General features: G+C 44.7%; 1 protein-coding gene across 2 annotated transcripts in view; it reads right to left on the bottom strand.

The window, feature by feature from the left end:
- Positions 1–3,252: 3,252 nt before the first annotated feature.
- Positions 3,253–25,831, bottom strand: part of LOC121458721 (MOB-like protein phocein) — a 36,338-nt gene continuing 13,759 nt past the window's right edge. Inside the window, exons 1-8 of one of the 2 annotated variants that reach the window (XM_041668027.1) lie at positions 23,051–23,161; positions 15,696–15,758; positions 14,660–14,760; positions 8,452–8,494; positions 7,982–8,068; positions 7,183–7,262; positions 5,704–5,815; positions 3,253–5,106 (exon numbers count right to left, since the gene is read on the bottom strand). In XM_041668027.1, the coding sequence (XP_041523961.1) occupies positions 4,975–5,106; positions 5,704–5,815; positions 7,183–7,262; positions 7,982–8,068; positions 8,452–8,494; positions 14,660–14,760; positions 15,696–15,758; positions 23,051–23,110 (678 nt within the window). In that variant the 5' untranslated portion in view covers positions 23,111–23,161 and the 3' untranslated portion in view covers positions 3,253–4,974. Of the gene's footprint in view, positions 5,107–5,703; positions 5,816–7,182; positions 7,263–7,981; positions 8,069–8,451; positions 8,495–14,659; positions 14,761–15,695; positions 15,759–23,050; positions 23,162–25,831 lie in introns of those variants that run through there. The other variant, XM_041668029.1, reaches the window with a different exon arrangement.

Here is a 25,831-nt window from a genome sequence, read left to right as displayed (position 1 = left end):
CCTGTCTCGAAAAAAAAAAAAAAAAAATTGGTCTACACAGCGAGTAGTTTGAAAAACTGTCAAATAATAATCAAATAAATAAATTTTTGCAAAGATGAGAAGTGAGATGGCGGGGAAGAGGGGCAGCCCAGAGCCTTGCTGACTCTCCTAGTAACCCCGATGAGACCAGAGTCAGGACAGGTTTGTAATAACCCCTGCCAGGGACCAGGCCTTAGGTTCAGTTCACTGGAGATGCCTGGAGTTGGGCAAACCGTTCTTGGAGAAAACCAGACACACACACTCAGGGGCAAACCAGTCAAGCCTCCCGTCCTTCTGCTGGCTCAGCAGGCGGCCACAGTCTCCTGATTACTACAGAAATCTGTCCCTGCCCGGCTGCTGGAAGGTCCCTAACCACTAGGATCTCCCACCAATCAGCCCCCAGAGTTACCTTTCCTTCACCAGTCAGCCCCAGATTAACCCCTCCTCCCTGGAATTCCCCTAACTCCGTTTAAAAGGAGCTTGTGGCCATCTTGGGGGGTTGTCAAGTGCCACGCCAATGTTGGAATTAATAAAGCACTCTTGTTATTGCATACGTGGCTTTTTTTGTTGTTGTTTTGTTTTTGTTTTTCGAGACATGGTTTCTCTGTAGCTTTGGAGCCTGTCCTGGAACTAGCTCTTGTAGACCAGGCTGGCTTTGAACTCACAGAGATCCTGCCTCTGCCTCCCGAGTGCTGAGATTCACCACCACCCGGTTTTGTTTTGTTAGACAAGGTGAGGTTTCCCCAGGCTGCTAAAGCTCGTCTCAGATTCCCAAGTAGCTGAACTACAGGCATGAGCCACCACTTCCAGTATCAACTTCTGTTTTAGGTTCAATTCCTCTGAAACAGGCAAATCTGGGGACTCGGGAACAGTGCGTGCCGCCAAGCCTGGTGCCCTGAGTTCTAACCTGGGACCCTCGCGGTAGGAGAACCATTCCCACAGTGGCACGCTTCCATTCACACACACACACCAGTACTTTTTGTTCAAAGATTTCTTATTTTGTGTGTATTTGGGTTTTTGTTGACATGTATGTCTGTGCATCATATGTATGCCTGGCACCCACAAAGTCCAGAAGAGGGTGCCGGGTCCCCTGGGACTGCAGAGAAGGATAATGATGTCACCATGTGGGTGCTGGGAATCAAACCCAGGTCCTCTGGAAGAGCAGCCAGTGTTCTTAATCTCTCAGTCAGTTCTCCAGCCCCACAAAAACCCGGCCACTTCTTTTATTTTTTAAAGAAAGGCTTCCGTACGGCAGAGGGGGAGAAAAAGACAACCCACAGGATGGCAAAAATGACTGCAAGCACACAGCTGATAAAAGATTGATCTCCACATAGGTGAGTACTATCTAAACCCAATGGTTGTTTTCTTTAAAATGAGCTATGGGGCTGGAGAGGTGGCTCAGTGGTTAAGAGCTTTGCCTGCTCTTCCAGAGGTCCTGAGTTCAGTTCCCAGCAACGACATGGTGGCTCACAGCCATCTGTAATGAGGCCAGGTGCCTCTTTGGAACTGCACTGTATACATAATAAATAAATAAATCTTTAAAATGAGCTATGAAGTTGAATAGACATTTACCCAAAGACAACAGGAAAAAACCAACAGGTACGTAAAAGATTGTTGGGGGAAATGCACCTTCACCCCTGCTGGGGTGGCTGCTCTCCACAGATGGAGATGACATGGGGATAGGAGCCTCTGCCTGGTTGGTGGGGATGCCCAATGCAGTAGTGTCTGTAAGAACAGTATGGAGATTCCTCAAAAATTAGAGAGAGAGCTGGGTGCGGTGGGGTCCCAGCACTCGGGAGACGGAAGGCAGACAGATCTCTGGGTGCGGTGGGGTCCCAGCACTAGGGAGACGGAGGGCTGGCAGATCTCTGAGTTCAAGGCCAGCATGGTTTACAACCTTGGTTACAGGACAGCTTGGGTTACAGAGAGAAACTCTTGTCTTGAAAAACTACCAAAAAAATTAAAAATAGAAGTGCCACAGGATTCAACATTCCCATTTCTGGTATCTTTGTAAAAAAAAAAGAGAGAGAGAGATGAAATGGGAGCTGGAAAGATGGTTTAGTGGTACGGTTCATAACTGTAACTCCAGTTTCAGGGGATCTAGCACCCTCATACAGACATTCATGCAGGCGAAACCTCAATGCACATTAAAAAAAAAATCTTAGGGGGGAGGACCTGAAAAGATATGAAAAAATGGCTCAGCTGTTACGGACCTAGCGCTCTTCCAGAGGGCCGGGTTGTTTTCACACCCCCATACGGTTTATAACACCCCTAACTCCAGGCCAAGGGATGGGGCGCCCTCTTCAGGCTGTCCAGGCAGGGCATGCACACAGTGCACAGACCCTGGCCAAGCCGGAAGGACACGATACTGCCTGATCTCACCAGCCTCCCCTCCATTATTACTTTATTTCTTTCACTATCCTCATTAATCATTTTCTAATTTTTTTTTAAGATTATTTATTTATTACATATACAGTATTCTGCCTGCATGTGTACCTGCACCCCAGAAGAGGGCACCAGATTTCATTATAGATGGTTGTGAGCCACCATGTGGTTGCTGGGAATTGAACTCAGGACCTCTAGAAGAAGAGTTAGTGCTCTTAACCACTGAGCCATCTCTCCAGCCCTCATTTTCTAATTTTTAAAAACTGTGTTTCATGTGTGGGTTTCGGCATGCATGGAGGTCACAGGAGTTGGATCTCTCCTTCATACACGCAGGTTCTGGGAGTGAAACAGGCCAGTGGGCTTAGAAGCAACCACTTTGACCAGCTCAGCTACCCTACCAGCCCTGTTTCTTTAGGTGATGTATTTGCACTGTTGCTTGCCTACATCTGTGTCTGTGTAAGGGTGCTGGATCCCCTGGAACTGGAATTACAGACAGTTGCAAGCTGCCCTGTGCTCTGAGCGGCTGAGCCACCTCCCCAGACCCCCGGCCCTGTACTTTGGAGACCCGATCCCTCATGTAGCCCAGGCTGACCTTAAGCTCAGAGACCCACCCCAGTGCTAGGATTAAAATCGTGCCCTACCACTCTGGATCCAGCTACTTCTCAAACGACTACTCACATGCAAACAGTAACAGGTTACAAGCTGATTCGCTGAGATCTTACCTACTGTAACCAATCAGCTTCACAGTGATCCAGGGTTACTGAGGTGCCAGAATGAACACAAACTCACGCTTTCAGAGATTGTTTTCTTTTATGATCAATTTCAAAACACACTACAGGGAGGGTAGAATGAGTAGAAAAAAATCCTTTATTTTCCTGTTAACACTAAACCATGTATTCACAAAATGTTCCGATTCCTCAGTCAGATCCATAACCCAGTCACCACCCTAAATGTTCACTGAGAAACAGTCAAGTGACGAAACCCACTGAGACCCCAACTAGAGAACAGCAACACTGCTAAGTATAATTTATGAACATAGGTTAGGCTCTCTCATATTTACCAAGCTTATTTAAAAATTACTAACCCCAGTGGTTATGGTAACAGTAATATAAACACCTAATTTCAGCCAATGTTCTCTTCACCGTGAACACAAAACTTCTTAGAAGGTAGCTGTAGACTACGGTGTGGTACGACCGTGACCGCAGGCATCCACTAGACACACGCTCGCGGTCCGCTGTCATTTCCCACACCTCTCTGTGCATACTTGTCTCAGAATATACATCATTTCTTCAAATAATTAGAAAAACAAACAAAATGAACGCATTTTTCAATTTCATTTGGAAATAACTCTTAAATAAAAAGAAGCTCCTCGCATTTGTCCGATCAGTAGCGACAGCTGGCTTCAAATGTCCCAGCGCACCGCCTCGTTACAGTGAGTACTTCACTAAATACGTTCTAAATTCGCACTTAAATTTTTAAGACTGAAGAAATTAAAAAAAAAGAAAGGCATGACCATTCATCAACACCACTGGAACCTTGAGTTATTGTAAATAGTCTTATATGCGCATATAATTCAAACAATACGCTTCTGGGAGGGAGAATAAAATAAATACACTGTCTTTTCCATAGGTATTTAATGCTGCCTAGAGTTAGATGAAAAGATTAGTATCACTAACAGAAAGAACCAAACTAGGGTGAGGACTATTTCCCAAGTAGTTACAATTTCCCCAAACACAGGTGGGCAGGAGCCTGCGCAGTGCAGTTCCTGTAGTGTGATGTCACTGCCAGACGAGATACGCTCTGTAAGCAGTTAATGCAACGCAAGGAGGAGAAGCCACACTAACCGAGCTCGGCAAACGCGCTCCCGACCACTGTAGCTGGGGAGAGGACTAAGGGAAACAAGGGCAGGGTCCGAGCATCACGGATGCGCCTTATCAGCAACACCAGGTAGTAATAGTCCAGTCACAAGAGGTCGTGTTTCCAAGTGCACTGACCTAGAATATGCTTTATGTAGCAGAGTGAGATTATTAAGTATTACTAACCTCCTTGTATTTCTCTGAACATATACATAATTGGTTATGCATATTAAAAACTACAAACAGACTTTTTAAACACTTTTATCTCATCTTGGAAAAGTTAACAGTACAAGTGGAATACTACTGAATTTTCTAAAATACAAAACTTAGGGGGCAAAACTAAAGAAAATATTATCTCTTTAGTAAATGGTTTGTGTGAGACCCAAGCTCACTCTTATAGATTTGAAAGGATTGTGATCCAATGATTGTTTAGCAGCAATTTTACCAAACTGTAAATTCTTTTATTAACAGGCATTATAAACAGATAATACTAAACTTATTTAAAAAGCATGAGTGCCAGCCACACCAGTGGATACACAGCTCAGGAATAACTTAAAATGTATCTCCCATTTTAAAAGGCCACACACAGCTTACAAAAACCTCCACTAAACAGAAGAGCTACAATATGGATCCATGATTGACGTGTCTAACATGATATATATACAGTACATAACTGTTGATTATGTCATCAGTACACTCTTCTACAGGGTTCCTCTCAGGCTTCACTCTCTCCAGAAACGGAATTCTGAACTTCCTCCTCTAAAATTGGTACAATCAGGTTATCCTTAGACATCAAGTTATATTTCATCACAAATTTAGTAAACCGATGACATAAAAATGTTTCATTCTGTAGAAAGAAGAAGAAAAAAGTCATTTTAGTATCCAAAAATCAGAAGGCTAGAAAAAGTACCAACACACACTACTGTCACCCTGACAAGACTGTATTAAGGTAATTACTGACATACTGTGGCTAGTTTTCCGTCAACTTGACAAAAGTTAGGGTCATCTTGGAAGAGGGGACCTCCATTGAGAAAATGCCCTACCACACTGGTTGACAGGCAGGCCTAGGGGGCACATATTTCTGATTCCTGTGCACAGTGCCATCCCTGGGCAGACATACACAAGAAAGCAGGCTGAACCTTTAATCCCAGCACTTGGGAGGGTCAATCAAGTGATTTCTAAGAATTCAAGGCCATCCTGCTCTACCTTAGGTGTTCCAGGTCAGTCGAGGTTACAGAATCTCAAAAAAGGTGGTGGCTCACTTCTCTAACCAGAGCTGTCATGAGACCGTGTCTCAAACCAAAATAAACAGGAGACAAAAGGAGGCAGGCCCAGCAGGCCTCGCAGTGAGGGGAGACGGGGAGACGCAGAGCTAACCCTTTCCCTGCTCAGGCTGCTGTCATGGTGGTTACCACAGCAGTGCACAGCGACAACAGACACTTACCTCATATTCATCGAATATCTGCCGGTGGTGAAAATAGGCGTGTGAGAATATTCTATAGATCCTACGGCACACTGATCCTAGTTTGGCTACAGACGACTCTTTTATGCTAACCCTGAAAGGAGGAGAGAAACCAGAGTCTGTTAGAAATGTACACAGCAATCTCAGTTCCCAAGTGTGCAAACCAACACCCAAGAGAAGGGGGTCTGGGCCAGCCCTCTACTCAGCCACAGCACCTTAAAGAGAAGGGGGTCTGGGCCAGCCCTCTACTCAGCCACAGCACCTTAAAGGCAGCATTGTACTTTGGAAACCTTGTTAAAGAATAATGCACTTACACCCTGACACCTCAAAACGTACTTAAAAAAAAAGACTTTAAACAATATTTTACACTAGTCGTACTTTGTCTAGTGTAGATGGCAGAAACCACTAGGAGGACCCGTTATTTTACCATAGAGCCTGCTTTTGCTTCCTTTTATTTTTGAAAATCAGTTCCTAAAAGTGCACACGCTCTTGTAAGCAAACTCATCCATGTACCTAATGAAACTCATGGGGGGGACACACAAGGGGTGGGAGAGGAGCAATGGAGAGAGGGAGGAAGGGAGAGGGGAGGAGGAGAGAGGACAGAGGAAAAGGAAGAAAGCAAGGAAAACAGAAGGGAGGTGCTTAGGAAAAGGAAAGGGATGGAGTATGGAGTAAACACTATCAAAATACATTATATATATAATTATATATAAATATATATACAAAAAATACATTATATATATATTAGAACAAAATGCTTGCAGCTGGGCAGCAGTGGCCACACCTTTAATCCCAGTACTTGGGAGGCAGAGGGAGGAGGAGCTCAGTGAGTTCAAAGCCAGTTTGGTTTACAAAGGGAGTTCCAGGGCAACCAGGGTGGTTACAAAGAAATCCTGTCTCGAAACACCAAAAAATAAAATAGAATGCATGCTATACATGTATGTCATGATATATCCATTACTATGTGTAATTAAATAGATATTAAAATTTTGCTTACAATTGTTATGGCACAAAGAAGCACAAAAAAGCAGCCTCCCCTAATCCAGTCAGTACTTGTTTATCTAAGGAGGCTGACTCACCGCCGGTGGGAAGTGGCCTAGAGAAGGCACAGCAACAGCAGCAGGGACCAGCACTAAACTGCTCTCTGAGCTTTCGGAAACAAGTTCCAACGTTTAACCACAACCTCAACTTCAAACTCAAGTAATCTGAACAAGTTAACTCTATGCTCATAAAAAAATAAGTCAGGTGTGGTGGCGCACTCCTTTAATCCCAGCACTCGGGAGGCAGAAGCAGGCGGATCTCTGTGAGTTTGAGGTTGGCCTGGTCTACAAGAGCTAGTTCCAGGACAGACTCCAAAGCTCCAGGGAACCCCCACCCCGTGTCTGAAAACAAAAAAATACAGGACATTATTTTCAAACATCAGTGTTTTAAGCTGAATACCAGGTTTAAAGTTTTGCTTACCTGCTGGGGAAATATTTATTGCTATTCAGAAGACACGCAGCACCATCCAGTGTGTGTCTTGTGTAATCTATAGCAGGACACTAGAGAAGAGAAGAACGTGAACTGCATTAGCAGACAGGTCTGTATCCACCAGCTTCTCTCACCACGGTAAGCAAACACCCGAGAGAAGCAACACAGACGAGGAAGGGTTTCTACTGGCTCACACTTCATGGGTTCACTGCACTATGGTGAGAAGACCATGGCAGGGAGGGGCCATCCCTCACGACAGCCAGGAAGGGGGCAGCTAAGAACTGCCTTTCAGCACGGGGGACGAGGGGATGGGACACACTTAGCTGACTTCCCAGGGGAGGAGTGGTTGCCAGCCTAGCTCCAGGTTCAAGAGACCCTACCTGCCTTGTGGGAGGGAGTTAGGGTGATAGCCTCCTCTGGTCTCCACACACACGTGCATATGAAAGCATCACACTCACACATATTAAACACATTCAGCAGTGTTACATATATTCATAACATTATACAACTATGTCCACTATGTGCCACAATGTTTCTGTTCACATAGGATATGGAAAGTCCCCAAAGGCTCATCTGTTGACGGCTTGGTTCTCAGCCGGTCTCTCAGGGGAGTGGTAGAAACTCTGGGAAGTAGGTCCCAGGGCAGTGTCCTTGAAGGAACACTGGGCCCCTGGCCCTTACCCTCTGCAGGTTTGCTCCACCAACTGCTCCCTTCTGAGATGTTCAGCTTCACCTCAGGCCCAGAGTGAGGGTATCAGGTAACCAGGCACTGAGACCGCCCAATTCTCACCTCTTTTGGAGTTTTATGAGCTGCACAAAGGAAAATCCATTGTTCAGTTGCTGTCATTTGAGTACACGTATCTGGATGGCATTCACTCTGTTAAAAAAAATTACATTTTTTAATATGTAGAAAGATAATGAAAAATCTGTCATTTGGATTACCTTTTTATATAAAAAGTAAAAATAAATTAATTGGAAACATTGGGTAAATCTAAGCATACAAAATTACTTTTAAAAATCAGAACTCTGAACTATATATTTTTTTAAATATTTGTTTATTTATTTATTATGTATACAATATTCTGTCTGCATGTATGCCTGCAGGCCAGAAGAGGGCATCAGATCTCATTACAGATGGTTGTGGGCCACCATGTGGTTGCCGGGAATTGAACTCAGGACCTTTGGAAGAGCAGGCAGTGCTCTTAACCACTGAGCCATTTCTCCAGCCCTGAACTATAGTTTTAACAACAAAAAAATTACCTGAAGTTTGACAGCAAGTCCATTTAGCTCAAGGCAGAATTGCCTAAAAGTACAAAAATCACATTTATTATCCAGGCTTTGTTTATTTTCTTCTTTTATTTCATAAGGCTACCAAGTTGGTTACCCTCTTATACACTTAGAAATCTCACCCAGACTCTAGGAAAGCATGGACTTTCGGATCCCCTGCAGTAATGCGACTGTCAGAACTGCGGACAGTTCTGTTACAGAGATGCTTACATTAACCATGTATCGTAGGAGAAAACTTCTGATTATGAATGACAACAGAAGGGTATTAAGTAGTTAATACCTATGATGAAAGAAGCTTCACTTATATACAATTATGTGTTTATTTTTATATACAGTTCTACACAAAGAAAGAACTAAGCTTTTTTGCAGACTAAAATTTGGGGTGTTTTTTTCCGAGACAGTGTTTCCTGTGTTGTCCTGGCACTTGACCTATGGACCAGGCTGGCCTCAAACTCAAGAGAGTCACCTGCCTCTGCTGAGTGCTGGAATAAAAGACATGCGCCATCCCCCCCACCCCTCCAACCCCCTCACACCCTACCCTCCACCCCTGGCTTAGACTAGAATTTTTAAATTTAGCAAGACATGATGGTCTATGCCTTTAATCTCAGCACTTGGAAGGCAGAGGTGGGAAGACTTCTGAGTTTGAGGCCACCACGGTCTCTACAGTGAGTTCTGGGAGAGCCTAGGCTATACAAAAACAGTCTCAAAAAACCAAAAGTGAATTTTTTTTTGTTGTTTTTTGTTTTTTTTTTTTGTTTTTCGAGACAGGGTTTCTCTGTGGTTTTGGAGCCTGTCCTGGAACTAGCTCTTGTAGACCAGGCTGGTCTCGAACTCACAGAGATCCGCCTGCCTCTGCCTCCCGAGTGCTGGGATTAAAGGCGTGCGCCACCACCGCCCGGCCCAAAAGTGAATTTTTAAACTTAGTTTCCTTGTTTTGTCTTGTTTTTCTTTTTTTAATGATTTATTTATTTTTAAAGATTTATTTATTCTATATAAATGAGTGTTCTGTCTGTATGTACAACTTTATGCCAGAAGAGGGCACCAGATCTCACTATAGATGGTTGTGAGCCACCAGGTGCTTGCTGGGAATTGAACTCATAACCTCTGGAAGACTAACCAGTGCTATTAACTGGTGAGCCATCTCTCCAGCCCCTGATTTAGTTATTTCTATTTTATGTGCATTGGTGTTCCGCCTGCATGTATGTCTGTGTAAGGGTGTCAGATCCCATGAACTGGAGTACAGATGGTTGTTATCTCCCATGTGGGTGCTGGGAATCAAACCTGGGTCCCCTAGAAGAGCAGTCAGTGCTCTTAACCACTGAGCCAGCTCTCCAGCCCTTTGTTTTGCTCTGTAGTTACGTCAATCTCCCAAGTGCTGGGATAACAAGCAGGCACCTCAATCTCCAGCTATCCCCCAATGTTTGTCCAAGAACTTTAAAAGAAAGAAAAGCTCCTTCTTTTATTTATGGTATGCACACACCTGACACTGGGTCAGGTCACCAGAGCTGAAGCGTAAGTGGTAGAGAGCCACCTGACCTGGGTGTGGGGAAATTAACTCCAGTCTAATTGGCTCGGCAGTTACAATTCGGAGCTGCTGCTCTTGCAAGGGAGAGTCCAGTCCCAGCACCCACACCAAGGAGCTCATGACCCCCTCTATCTCCAGGTCCAGGAACAACAATGCCCACTCTGGCCTCCTCCAGCACCAGGCAAACAGATCACATTCATACATGAAGGCAAACAGTCATACACATTTAAAAAAATAAAATAACTTTAAAAAGTAAGTGGGCATAGTCAATCAAGCCTCTAACTCCCAGCACTCAGGCAGACCAAGACTGACCTATAGTGAGTTCCAGAACAGTCAGGGTCACCATGTACCTAAACCATCTCCTCAAGAAATTCCAGAACAGTCATGGTGGCCCTGGGCAATTCTAGCACTCAAAAGGTGGAGGAGGGGGATCCCTGGAGCAAGGGTCAAATGAGAGACTCTGCCTCAACAAGTAAGGGGAGAGAAATCAGGATGATTCTTGATACCGACATCAGGTCTCCACATGGATATGCACACACAAACTTAAACCCACACACACACACATATGCGCGAACAGGCACACACACACAAATGTAACACACATACACAAGAAAAGGTAGCAAACAACAGACGGTTCCCTGTCTATATCCATGAACACACACCACTCCACCAGCACGGCACACAAAACAAACAACCCAGTGGCAGGGCTGAGGTCGGAGCAGGTCAATGATAGGGCACTAGTGTGACTAGTGTGTACAAGGCCCCCAGCTCAACTCCCAGCACAACCAGAACAAAAAGAACAGAAAAGCTTCAAGAGCTATATGACACAATGTACAATGTTTAAATCCTCTATTTCACTACCTTCTCAAAAAAGATTCTATTTACATGAATAAATTAAAATATATGGGGATCATAGTCCATGTAATTTCCTAACTTTTCTTAGAATTTAGTATCTTTTCCATATTTTTTCTAAACTAAAAATTATAAGGCTTATACAATACCTAAAATCCAATAAGTATAATCTTTAAAGAAAAAACAAACACAAAAAAAAAGAAAAAACAAACAAACAAAAAAACGGTTTTTGAGATAGTCTCATATAGCCGTTAAACTCAGTATTTAGCTGAGGATGACCTTGAACTCCTGATCTCCTATCTATACTTCCCAAGTTCTGGGACCAACAATTGTGCCAATCACACCCAATTCTAAATACTTTTTAGCAGCATGAAAATAAAGAAAATTATAAGTACTACCATACAGTTTTAGACTGACACCTGATATAAGACAACCATTTGCAATAAGTTTATTTTACAGCTGTTAAAATATTGAATGGGTTCGGTTCACTCTAAAAATCCTGTCTAAGCCAGTCATGGTGGCACACACCTTTAATTTCAGCACTCAGGCGGCAGAGGCTTTATCTATTAAATCACAAATAAAATATCACTATATTTTCCCCCTTTTGTCTAAAATAAAATGGCTATAACTAAGAAAAACGATATACAATAAGTATAATAACTATATACAGTATAATATATACAGGCAATAAATACATCAACAGTGTCTAGTCAAAGCCGGGCGATGGTGGCGCACGCCTTTAATCCCAGCACTCGGGAGGCAGAGGCAGGTGGATCTCTGTGAGTTTGAGACCAGCCTGGTCTACAAGAGCTAGTTCCAGGACAGGCTCCAAAACCACAGAGAAACCCTGTCTCGAAAAACAAAACAAAAAAACAAAAACAAAAAAAACCAGTGTCTAGTCCATTAGCATTTGACAAATTCAGAGAAAATATTCCATTATCTATCCTACCTCGGTGAGTCCGAAGTCTTGTACCTAATTTACTTTCTATCATAACTTGCACTACTAGCTTTTGATATCTCTCAATCTTATACGTATACTTTACATTTCTTTAGTGAATTTCTTTTCTGAGTCTCATAAACAAAGGAAGACTGTAGGGGCTGAGAAATGCAGGCCCGTTTCCACACTGAGAATTCCACTGTTAGCCGGGCAGTGGTGGCGCACGCCTTTAATCCCAGCACTCGGGAGGCAGAGGCAGGCGGATCTCTGTGAGTTCGAGACCAGCCTGGTCTACAGAGCTAGTTCCAGGACAGGCTCCAAAACCACAGAGAAACCCTGTCTCGAAAAACCAAAAAAAAAAAAAGAATTCCACTGTTAAATGAACTGCAAAGGCACCATACCTTGAACAAGATTAGAGATGTATGTACAGGATGCTGTAACAAGATTAATCTCAAATTTGTAACAATATACAAAATATGCACACAATATACAATCCAATCCAATGTAAAATATTTACAACTAGTAGTTGTTTTTTAAAAGCAGATTCAATAATCTACCTTTTTATCTTATCATATCTATATCCCCTTTTTCTTTTCAAAACTTGAACTCTGTGAGTTCAGGACCAGTCTGGTATAAAGATCATGTTCCAGGACAGCCAGAGCAACACAAGGAAACCCTGTCTCGGAAGCTGGAGAGATGGCTCAGAGGTTAAGAACACGGGCTGCTTTTTCAGAGGTCTTGAGTTCAATTCCCAGCAACCATGTGGTGGCTCACAACCATCTATAATGAGATCTGGTTCCCTCTTCTGGTGTGTGTATAAATAATAAATAAACAAGCAAATCCTTAAAAAAAAAAAAAGAAAAGAAAAAATTAAAAAATTGAAACCCTACCTAGTGATAAGTATTTCCACTATATCAAGGTGGATAATCCCAGCTGCTTCCTCATCAAACAAAACCCCTTGGTTCCCCAAAAATGCAGTATTTACATTTAGAAGATGAAACAGGTACCAAAAAATAAAGGAAAAGGATAGATATGAAAACCAATTAACTAAAAACACTATCAATTATGTACCGCTGTATTTTGCTAAGCTAGGTTCCCATTATGTGTCCCAGCTGGCCTGGAACTCGCTGTACATATAGAGCGGACTGGTCTCAATCCCACAGAGCATGGCTTTGCCATCACACTAAGCCTAGTTAGTACATTTTAATGGAAGAAAACAAAAAGCAAAGTATAAATTTTCATTTTTCTATGATTCTACTTCCTTCTCAACTGCTGGGTAACACCGTGCTTAGACTATTAAGTGAATTACGACAGAGACTACATCACACTAATCGGCACTATTCTGATTCACCTGTCCTCCCAGTACGCCATGTCAGCAGACTAGTCTACGCGGTTCTGAGTGACTGTTCCCTGAGCAGTGAATGGCTAACCATCCACCCAACTCCTTCGGCAGTGCTGCAGGTGCAATCCAGCGGCTTCAAGTTCATCTACTACAGAGCTACATGTTGTGGAATATTTTTTAAACTGGGCAAAGATGTGTTACATTTGATTTGCTGGGGAAAACTAACTGTGTGAAGGGGTGCTACATTTGTTTCTGCCGCCTTTGGTAACGATGTAGACATGTGTTACATTTGTTCCACATTTGTTAACTATGTACAGATGTGCTGCATTTGTTTCACCGTGCCTGCTTAAGGCACCTGACTGTAATAAAGAGCTGACCAGTCACCAGCAGGCAGGAGAGGGATAGGTGGGGCTGTCAGGCAGAGATAAGGTAGGAGGAGAAATCCAAGGGAGAGAGAGAATGAGAAGAGAGAACAAGGGAGAAAAGAGACACCCAGGGCCAGCCACGCAGCTGCCAGCCAGCTGAAGGGAGTAGGACATAAAGAAGGAAAGAAAAGTAAAAAGTCCAGAAGCAAAACATGAATATAGAGAAACAGGTTAAGTTGTTAAGAGCTAGCAAGACACGAGCATAAGCTACAGCCTAAAGTCTCCATGCTATGACCTGAGAGCTGGCTGGTGGCCTAAAGCAAAAGCCTGGTACACCTAGCTACATGGTGAAAAGATGATTCAGAGCTAAAACCCACACATTATGCCATAAGATTACAGCTGTTCAAAGTGGCCCCGTTTCCTAAACACAAAGATTCAGTATGAGCTGTCAGATTTGAATCAAGTTATAACTAAGTTGGAACTATATATATATATATTGGTTTGGTTTGTTTTTTGTTTTTTTGTTTTTTTTTGTTTTTCGAGACAGGGTTTCTCTGTAGCTTTGGTGCCTGTCCTGGAACTAGCTCTTGTAGACCAGGCTGGCCTCGAACTCAGAGATCCACCTGCCTCTGCCTCCCGAGTGCTGGGATTAAAGGCGTGCGCCACCACCGCCCGGCACAAAATATATATTTTTTAAGATTTATTATGTACACAACATTCTGCCTCCATGTACGCCTGTATGCCAGAAGAGGCACCAGATCTCATTACAGATGGTTGTGAGCTGCCATGTGGTTGCTGGGAATTGAACTCAGAACCCCTGGAAGAGCAGCCAGTGCTCTTTTAATATCTGAGCCGTCTCTCCAGCCCCCCAAACAGTATTTTATAATCAACTGCATACTTGTTATTCTAGGACTCAGGAGGCTGAGGCAGGAGAACAGAGAGCTGGAGACCAATGCTAGCTGTGCTAACACTTGTCTTCAGTTCCAGCACTAAGGAGCGGAGACAGGTGGATCAGGAATTCAAGGCCTGAGCCTACATGAGACCTTTTCTCAAAATAACCAAAAGACACAAAGCTATGAAACTCGGCACTGTGATTTACCCAAATTTAACTTGACTCATACTTAACTGTTAGCACATCCTGAGATCTCACCGAGACCTACCTTAAATGTTCATACTTCCACACACCTTCATCTTGGCCTTCAGGCGGTTCAAGAATTTTGTCAATGTTGGAGCAGTCTGCCCTTATATTCTGTTGAATATACTATAAAGAAAGAAGTCTTATGGTTAATTAAATTTTGCTGGATGCTAAACTTCATGCTAAATATGTTTAATATTTTTGTTTTCTTGAGATTATGTAGCTCTGGTCATCCTAGCCTCTAATTCACAGAGATCAGTCTACCTCTGCCTTCTGAGTGCTGGAATTAAAGGCATGCACCACCTAGCTCAAGCATCAATTCTTGGCCTTCTTAGTGATGAAATTAAAGGCATGTGCCAAAACACTGGACTTGAATTCCTATTTAAGACTCTTGTATTGTGGGGTTTGGGAGAAGGGAATGGGTTCTCACTATGATGCCCGACTGATCTGGCATTAAGTCAGCCACCTCAGTCTCCCCAGAAACTCTGAGGCACAAGATGTCTGGAGTGTGTTCTCAGATGTTTTTCCCACCTTCTCATAACAATCTTACATGGTTTTTGTTTTTTTGATTTTCGAGACAGGGTTTCTCTGTGGTTTTGGAGCCTGTCCTGGAACTAGCTCTTGTAGACCAGGCTGGTCTCGAACTCACAGAGATCCGCCTGCCTCTGCCTCCCAAGTGCTGGGATTAAAGGCGTGCGCCACCACCGCCCGGCTACAATCTTACGTTTTGATGTCCTCAAGTAAATGCAACTAATCCTGGACCACCTCAAATTCCACATAACAATTCTTTCCAAATCACTTCCTCCACTAACATATACTCATTTCTAAAATATTACATCATTTCCCCCTTTCCTTTTCACCCTCCAAGCCCCCCCATATGCCCCTCCTTGCTTTCAATTTCATGGCCTCTTTTTTCATTAATTGTTGATATGTGTATACACACACACACACACACCCAGTAGAATCTGGTTTGTGCCCCCACACACATAAATTGGGAATATTCAACTACACCAAAGACATAAAACATTTGTTATGAGTATTGTAAAAGAAATTATTATTACCTGCTGAACAGCAAGTGTACTGTCCATTTCATCAAATGATTCATCAGGCCAATTATAGAAATCCTATAAAAGTAAGATCACGGTTAAAGCACATACAAGGTGCGTTACAAAAAGAATACAGATGCTACTATAAACATTATCACCCTTTTTTTTTTTGTTTGTTTGTTTTTCGAGACAGGGTTTCTCTGTGTGTAGTTCTGGCTGTCCTGGAACTAGCTCTCGTAGACCAGGCTGGCCCCGAACTCACAGAGATCCGCCTGCCTCTGCCTCCCAAGTGTTGGGATTAAAGGCGTGCGCCACCACTGCCCAGTTATAAACATCATTCTTAATAAAGATCTAAAGCTCACAACAGAGAACAAAAGATTCTACCATGTGATTACCAGCAAAATAAAATAATCTCAGCCAATATTCTTAAATGGACACTAAAACTGTATTTAACTGAACTACACATTATAATTTTCTGCAACCACAAACCCCTCAAACACATTTCCCATTAATCTTACATGGATTATTTAACTGGAAAGAGAAGTTCATCACTTTTTGTTAACAACAAAACAAATCTATTTAGAAATTTAAGACTTTATTTAAAAAAAAATAAAGATAATATCCCTCTTTTTTTTTTTTTTAAGATTTTTCGAGACAGGGTTTCTTTGTAATTTTTGGTGCCTGTCCTGGAATGAGCTCTTGTAGACCAGGCTGGCCTCGAACTCACAGAGATTCACCTGCCTCTGCCTCCCAAGGGCTGGGATTAAAGGCATGCGCCACCACTGCCCAGTGATAATATCCCTCTAAAAGTTGAACTGGAAAAATATGTCCAAACATAAAAAACTATTCAAATTTCTGAAGAGCTAGCATTATTAGTAAGCAATTAATAACTCCATAATATTACTTTAAACAGTATAAATTACTATTCCAATTACAAATAAAGTCTTAAATTTCTAAATAGAAATATGACTCCCATCAAAAAGAATTTATGTAGGGACAGAAGAGACGGTTCAATGGTTAAGAGCAGTAGCTGATCTTCCAGAGGTCCTAGGCTCTATTCCCAGCACCCACAGGGCAGCTCACAACCGTCTATCCCTAGAGGACCCAGTACCCTCTCTGGCCTCTATGAGCACTGCATTGCATGCACATGATACAGGCAGCTGCCCAAACACACACAATAAATTAAAAATTGCAAATGTTTTTATTCAGTGCTGAATGAAATGGACGACATGCACAAAGCCCTAGGTTTAATCCCCAACATGGAGGAAGTCATTCAACTGTTCTTTTTTGTTGTTGTTGTTTCTTTTGTGTTGCTTTTCATACAGGGTGTGTGTATGTGTGTGTGTGTGTGTGTGTGAGAGAGAGAGAGAGAGAGAGAGAGAGAGAGAGAGAGAGAGAGAGACAGAGAGAGGGGGGGGGGGGTCTTAGCCATCCTTGAACTCAGAGTCCAACTGCCTCTGCCTTCAAGTGCTGGGATTAGAGTGCTAGGTACACCCCAGCTCTAGATGTTTTAAGGGGTATTTCTGTGGAGCACTGCATTGGTCTCAGATCCTCTTCTATTTGATTTTTCAGCAGCAAGGTTTACTTACATATCTCACACACCTTCCTTTCCTTTTTCAGTACTGGAGAATGAACCTAGGGTCTTACCTGTGCTAGGAAAACACTCCACTAATGAGCTGTATTTCTGGCCTTCTGGATACTTTTTATTTTCATGAATTGGTACGGACAGGCCTGGCCTAGACAGGCTCCGCTCCTGGTACCTCCAATAAGCAGCACAGAACTGACCCTCAACAAAGGCCTCTAGGCTAAAACGCAGGGAGGGGTTGTAAGGACGCCCACGACCTATAAAGTCTTACTAACCAACAAAAGGAAGGTGGTGTTGGGAAAGAAAAGAAAATGCTAAGAATCAAGTGTATAACACCATGTGATTAAAGCTTGAGAAAATGAAGAATGGCTAGCTAGCTCGTGTCTGTAATTCCAGAACTCAGGAAGCTGAGGCAGGAGAATCACTGTTCAAGTGCAAGGCCAGTCAGGTCACAGTGTGAAACCTGTTTCAATTCCCTCCCTTCCTACTCACCTCCCCAACCCCCACTCCCAAAGAAAAGGAAGAAGAAGGATGGAGAAATGGCTGCTCTTTCAGGACCGGGGTCAGGTTCCCAGCACCCACACAGTGGCTCACAGCTGCCTGCCGACAACTGGCTGCCGACAGCTGGCTGCAATTCCAACTCCAGAGGATCTGATGCCCTTTTCTGGCCTCCTCAGGCCAATACAGACATGTGGTGTTCAGGCAAAACACTCACATATATAAAATAATTTTTAAAAAAATTAAGGAAGGGCCACTTGGTGGCACATACCTTTAATCCCAGCACTTGGAGGCAGAGGGAGGAGAATCCCTGTGAGTTCAACACCAGCCAGGTCCACAGAGCAAGTTCTAGAACAGCCAAGGGTACATAAACCCTGTGGGAAGGGGTGGTTAAGGAGGAAGTATATTTATGGATATAATGCACAGATCAAGCCATGTGTGGCAGTGCACATCTAAAATTCCCATACAGAAGAGGCTGAAACAGGAGACTGCCTCAAGTTGGAAGCCAGCGTGATCTACAAACCAAGGACCAGGCCAGCTAGGGCAACACAGCAAGACCCCGTCTCAAACCAACAAATAGTTCAGGCCTGGTAGCGCATGCCTATAATCCCAGAACTTGGAAGGTGAAGGGAAGGTGATCAGGAGGAGCTCAAAATGATCCTCAGCTACACAGACAGTTCAAAGCCAGCCTGAGCCATGTAAGACTCCATCTCAAAAATGGGTGAAGGATGAGGAAACACAGCAAAAAAATATCTAGAATTAAACAGGAACAATTGCAATAGGCAGCAGTAATGGCAGAGACCCACAAGTGATAAGAATAAACTGAACGCTCAGTCATAATGGACGTCTATCCTATCACCCCTCCAGGGCTATAATGGACGTCTATCCTATCACCCCTCTAGGGCTGTAATGGACGTCTATCCATACCACCCCTCCAGGGCCATAATGGACGTCTATCCTATCACTCCCAAAGCTGAGAAAACGTCATGGAAGAGGGAACAAAAGCAATCTAAGAACTGGCTGGGTAGTGGGCACACACCTTTAATATGAACACTCAGGAGGCAGAAGCAGTGGCTCTCTAAGTTCCAGGATTGGAACTGAAGGAAGGAGAGGACTGTTGGAGGGCACTGTCCTCAACATGACATGGCCACTGCTCTCTTAAACTCAAAGCATACTGGGTCTGTCATGGGGAAGGCTCGAAAGATTCTTCCCCAAGCAAGTGCCAAGCATCTATGGGCAGATGTTAGGGTGAAGAGACATTATCTTCGGTGGTCTAACAACTGTTAAGGTTTTCATAACAGTAAACAACCCTAAGGAAGTTCACTGATCACACACACACACAACAGTAAACAGCCCTAAGGAAGTTCACCGATCACACACACACACACACACAACAGTAAACAGCCCTAAGGAAGTTCACTGATCACATACACACACACACACACACACACACACACACACACACACAACAGTAAACAGCGCTAAGGAAGTTCACCGACCACACACAGGTACGCAGAAGAAAGAAGAAGGAAAATGAAGATATGAGAGTAGAAGGGCGACCACTTAGGAGTTAGAGTAGATCAGTGGGAGAGGGCGAGAACAGCAGCAAGTAATAGAGGGTGAGTAAGGAAACACATTATATATGCATGAAATGTTACAATGAAACCTATTGTTTAAAAGTAATATTTTACTAATAAGTTCAAGAGCTTGGGAGACGGCTCACTTGACAGAGCACTTGTCATGAAACCGTGATGGTCTGAGTTCAGATCCCCAGCACCCATGTAACACAAGCTGGGCACACTGCTTCTAAGCAGTGCATGTACTGGGGAGTAGAAACATCAAAAAAAGGGGGGGGGGTTATTGAGGATCACAACCCAAGTTAACCCCCTGGACTCAACATTCTCTCTCTTCTCTCTCCTCTCTCTCTCTCTCTCTCTCTCTCTCTCTCTCAAATCTTAAAATAACTTGAAGAAAATCAAGACTGTTAACATAATTTGTAAAGATTGTAGACGGGGGAGGGGCTCAGCAGTTCAGAACACTACTGCTTTTGCAGAGGACCTGGTTTCAGTTCCTGGCACCCCGTCAGGAGGCTCACAACTGCCCATATCGACCGTTCCACGGGATCAAGCATCCTCTTCTAGATTTCAATCACTCGCACACACATACACATAAATAAAAAATAATGTTAAAATGTCAAAAAAGATTATAGAGGGCTTGAGTCGGAATCTCCAGCACCCACATTTAAAAGGGCGGGGGGGGGGGGGGGGTGCTGATGGTACGGCCTGAAGCAAGAACTCTGTGAGTTCAAGGCCAGCCTGATCTACACAATGACCCTGTCAAAGCAGACAAGACAGAGAGACAGAGAAAGACAGAAAGAGAGCGCTGAGCACATGGGCTAGCAAACAAGTCAGCGAGTCACAAAAGCTTGTAATTCCAGCATAGGCAGAGTTGGCAGTTCTGGGAGCTCCCGGGCTAGACAGTCAGCCTCGCTGATGAAACTGTCAAAAGCAGTAAGGCAGAGAGAGACAGCTTCCTCTGGTCTCCATGAACACCTACAGAGAAGACACCCACACAAGTACACACAAAAAACCTTTCAAGATTAAAATTATTAGCCACGTGGTGGTGACGCGCCTTTAATCCCAGCACTTGGGAGGTAGAGGCAGGTGGATCCCTGTGAGTTCAAGGACAGTATGGTCTCAAAGTAAGCTCCAGGACAGGCTTCAGAGCTACACAGAGAAACCATGCCTTGGAAAACAAAAACAAAAACAAAAAAGGATTAAAATTATTAACGAAAAATGAAAATATTATTAAACCAGGAATGAAGATACATGTCTGTAATCCCTTCATTTTGGAAGCTGTGATAGGACTATCAAGAGCTTATGGCTTACAGGAACTACACTGTGGTTTCCAGGACAACCAGGCTCCTATATAAGTTCCTGCCTCAAAACAAAATCAACAGTGATGGCCCAGAAAGGAAGGAGGACAAGGAATTCAAGGTCATCCTTGGCAACCCGTGTTTCAGGCCAGCCTGGACTACGGAAGACCCTAAACAGATAAGCAAGCAAGCAGCATGCACGGAGATAGATGGAGTGGTGATAGATGCATGGTGTGTTTTTATAGATACAGATATGGAGATAGCTAGAGCTATGAATGACGGGGAAGCTGTCCAAGGAGAATCAAGAGTTCAAGGCCAATCTAGGCTCCACAGAAAGTTTAGGCCAGCACAAGATATAAAGCAAAATTGTCTCAAAAATAAAAAAGTTAACTCAGAATTAAATGTTTTGACACATAACTGTGACATTTGTTACGCTTGGGGAAAAAATAAAATCTAACAATAAATGTACTCATTTAACTCAGTGAACATACGTTAAAAACCAACCATGTATTGTCTATATTCTAGCCTAACTAACTTTCAAAATGTTCTACAGCACATGCCTGACTAGCACTCAGGAAAGGAGGCAGGATGAGAATTTCAAGGTCATTCTCAGCCACTTAACTCTGTTCAACACACTATGGAACAGACCACTTGAGTGAAGAAAAGCTGTATGATAAACAGGGAAGGTTGCTTAAATGCAATTTTTTCTTCTAATCCTCATTTTTTTTTCTATTACGTTTTACCTAATCTTATTCACATATGCAAAAGGACATGTTGTGGTATTTATTCTAAATAATTTTTTTCAAATTTTAAAACTCTCATCTAAGGATACAGCCAAGAGACAAAGTACCTATTTAATTTACCACAGAAAAAGTCTTGGATTTAATCCCAAGCACCAAGAAGTTAAAAAAAAAAGTGATCACTTAAAAATCAGGGAAAAAAATGTTGCCTACACACAACAATAGCTATTTGAAAAAAGAACCCTTAGAAAGATTGTCAAATAGTAAAAACGTATACATAGTATACAAATTTCCAACAGAACGAAGGCAAACTGCCGAAACTCACTCTGGAGACCAGGCTGGCCACAAACTCAGAGATCAGCCTACCTCTGCCTCCCGAGTGCTGGGATTAAATCCATAATGGTTTTCGCAGCAATTCTCTAGGGCTAGGGCTGTAGATCGGTTTCCAACAGGCACAGGGTCCTGTGGGCTCATCATTTCCCAACACCTCATAATCCCTGCACGGTGGTACGTACTGCAATTTCAGCCTTGGAGCCGTGGAAACAGGAGGACCTGAGTCCAAGGTTATCTTCAACTACGTAGTAAATTCGAGGGTAGCCTGATTTTGAGACCCTTGTCAAAATCAACAACAAATAGGAGAAATAGCAGTTCTCTACAACGGACGCGGTGGCGGGAGGCAGAAGCAGGCAGATCTCTGAGCTCGAGGCCAGCCTCGTATACTCGTCTACAGAGCTACAGGACAGCTAGGGCTACACAGAGAAACCATGTCTGGGGGAGAGGGGGATTCTCTAAAACTTAGTAGCTTAAGTATCTTGATTTTCATGTCTCTTAAAAAATTAGGTTTTTTTCAACAGAGTGTATTCAGTCCACGGAAAGCAGCAGCAGGCTAGGCAGCAAAAAGAACACTGGCTGCTAAAATTATATCTTAAACAGATCTCTCCTCATTTTAGAACATCTACTCCCTCCGTGACAGGCCATTTCCGCGGGCCCATTAATCCCATCAAGTTTGACTGTCAATTCGTTTTTATACCGGGATGCATCCCAGGTTTGCAAATCGTAAGCAGCACCAATGTACTCCCCACTGGTGCCCTACTAAAAGGGACATCAGAGGGCTTTTTCGGTCTGTTATAATCAGCCCACTCCGACTATTGTCCGCACGCATCAGCAAGGAGACTCGCAAGGAATGACACGGGACAAGTCGCAACCTGGTGGCAAAAACTCGCCGGACCGGTGAGCAGCCGCGGGGAAGCCGGAGGGAGTGGTGGCAAAGACAAACAACCGAGGAAGAAGCCAGCGATCGCCACCTGCATCCGGCTGGACAAACTGGCCGGGGCCGACCAGCGAGCGGCCAGGGACGACAGCGGCCAAGCCGGCGCGGAGAGGAGCTGGGCTGTGCTTCCAGCCGGGACGCCGGTGGCAGGACGCGGGGACGCCCGTCCGGTCCCCAGTCACCGCGGGCAGCGGCCGGGGACGGGCTCCAGCCCCGGGCCTCGCCGGACACCCCCGGGACCCCGCGCCTCGCAGGCCTCCAGGGCGCTCGGCGGCTCCGGAAGCGCAGGCCGGGTGTCCCGGCTCCGGGACGCCCCGACCCCCACCCGCTCGCCCCGGCCCGGCCTCTCCCGGGCTGCTCGGCGCCGCCAGGTCCGCGACAGGAAAGCCGCGGAGACGATACCTGCGCCTTCGTGCCCGGCCGGTTCCGCCTCAGCACTGCCGTCCCCTCCGCCATGACCATAGTGCCAGAGTCTGGGCGGCTGGCGGGCGTCGGTACCCGGATGTGGGGGCCGGCCGCTGGCGCGGGGGGCGGGGCGCGGCGGACGCCTGCGCGGGGCACGCCGGGAAGGGGGCGGCGGGAGGAGGAGGAGCGGGCGCGGGTAGAGCCGTGCGCCCTCCGCCAAGGCCGAAGGGGAAGATGCGGGCGGAAGCCGGGGTCCGGAGCCGCTTTCAAGGTCTGTGTCGCGGGTGACCAAAGCTGCGTCACGCGCGGGCGTGTGTCCTTCGACTGTCTGTTCGCTGGCGGGGCAGGGTGCACCACAGTGGCCTTCTCGGAAAGCTGTGTGTGAGCGAGCACCTGCCGGAGCGCAATTCTGCAAAATCACCCTAAAATTAAGGGACAGCACACACCGGACGGTGCGGGGAGATTTTCACAGAATCTTCATGGAATTAACCCAGGCTGCAATCAGATTGCCTGGGGCTGTTATGGAGGGGGGGTGGAAAACAGGAGGCGCTGATGAACGTTGCTGCTGTGGTCCGCTCACTTAAATCCAAGGACTCTTTCAATGACAAGTTGGTTTCCCCGTAGATAAAAGACTCAGATTCTAAATTAAAAAAAAAAAATGCCATCGTGAGATAGAAAGTGTCTATTTGCTATTTGCGTTAGAAAGAGTTAAATTAGCTCTCTTTTTCCAAGTCGGAAGCAGGAAGAAATAGTCCCTGATGAGTGTTAATACAGTTTTATGTATTAACAAAATTCCAGGTTTTCCTTCTGTTTTTAAGCGTTGTAGGGTTTTTGTTTTCTTGTGGGTTTTTGTTTGTTTGTGTTCGTTGCTGTTTTATTGTTTTTCCTCTTTTTGGAGACGGGGGTCTCACTCTGTAGCCTTGCTGTTCGCTTCCTTGAGTGCTGGGCCACTACGATCAGGTCCAGAGGTTCACGTCTGTGAGCTAACTCAGAGATCCAGGTGACCTGACACCTTTTTCTGAACTCCCTGGACACACGCAGATAAAAAACTTACACACACAAGATTCAATAAATACATAAGCAAGAAAAAGTAGGAAGGAATTCAAAACCAGCATGGAGTTAGAGGCCGGGCAGGACCTCGGAGCAAGACCTCTTCAAAATAAAAAACCACAGCACTTTTACCAGAATTTCTTTTTCATCAAAGGAGAAAGGTTTTGGCTCAGAGTGCCAAGGGATACATTTAATCCTGCTGGGGAAGTTGTGGGCACTGGCGGGGGGCACGGGACACGACTCTCTTTAGAACTGCCAGAGCCTGAGGTGAGCAGATCCTCACGTCCTGACAGTTCCAAAGCAGAGGTCTGGAGCTGGAGCCAGAGGTTGGTCTCACCATCGAGGTCCACCCAAAGTGACCAGCTCTCATAGCTAAGCCACAGAGTTCCACAGCCTCCCAATAGCATCTCAAGCTGCAGACCAGGCATTCAAACCCAGGAACTGGCCGGGGAATAGTGGTGCACACCTTTAATCCCAGCAGCTGCAGGCAGATCTCTGAGTTCAAGGTGTGCTTGGTCTACGAAGAGTTCGAAGACAACTGGGGCTACGCTGTCTTTTCTAAAAACAAACCAGGGGGCTGGAGAGATGGCTCAGAGGTTAAGAGCATTGCCTCCTCTACCAAAAGTCCTGAGTTCAATTCCCAGCAACCACATGGTGGCTCACAACCATCTGTAATGGGGTCTGGTGCCCTCTTCTGGCCTGCAGGCATACACACAGACAGAATATTGTATACATAATAAATAAATAAATAGAATTGCCTCCATCAGATTGTCCTATGGGCATGCCTGTGAAGTATTGTCTATTGATGGCAGATGTGGGAAGCCCCTGCCCACTGTGGGTAGTACAATTCCACCCCTGGACAGGGTCCAGCATTGGTCGAGAAATTTATAAGCTGTTCTTTCGTGGGTGCTACTTCCGTCCTTTCCTCCAGGCTCTCAACGCTGAGTTCCTGCCTTGCCCTTCCTCAGGGATGAACTGTCCCCTAGAAGTGTTATGTGACTAGGAAGATGTCTCTGTGTGTGCCCTACGTGTGTCCTTGGAGGCCAGAGAGGGCACCAGATCCTCTGGAGCTCCAGTCACAGGTGGTTGTGAGCTGCTGATCTGGATGCTAAGAACCAAACTCAGGTCCTGGAGGAGAACATTTTTGAACCAGGAATCGCCAATTCTTATCACTAGTGCTTGCGCTAATGCATTGAGAACTTCAGACAAATAAAATTTAAATATCATCTCTATACCAGACATAGAGGAGGGGTCTGTGAGACAGCAGAGGGCTACCTATGTCTTCCATTCTTCCATCTTTAAAATTTTAGGATTGAGGGGGCTGGAGAGATGGCTCAGAGGTTAAGAGCATTGCCTGCTCTTCCAAAGGTCCTGAGTTCAATTCCCAGCAACCACATGGTGGCTCACAACCATCTGTAATGGGGTCTGGTGTCCTCTTCTGGCCTGCAGGCATACACACAGACAGAATATTGTATACATAATTAATAAATTTTTTTAAAAAAAATTAGGATTGAAAGAAGAGATTTAGGATTGTGTAGTACTTTCCCTGAGTATAGATAGCAATTACAGTTGAAACTCATCTTAATATTCTCTCTCTCCCTCTCACTCTCTGTTCGTTTCTGTTTTCTGAGATCTCTCTATATAGCCCTGGCTGTCCTGGAACTCACTGTGTAGACCTGGCTGGCCTCAAACTCACAGAGATCCATCTACCTGCCTCTGCCTCCCAAA

This window comes from Microtus oregoni, unplaced genomic scaffold (genome assembly GCF_018167655.1).
Source record: "Microtus oregoni isolate MIOR12 unplaced genomic scaffold, Mior012 000018F_ref0000195, whole genome shotgun sequence".
NCBI lineage: Eukaryota > Metazoa > Chordata > Mammalia > Rodentia > Cricetidae > Microtus > Microtus oregoni.
Note: the sequence above shows the minus strand (reverse complement) of the source record. Positions and strands in the feature narration are given on the sequence as shown.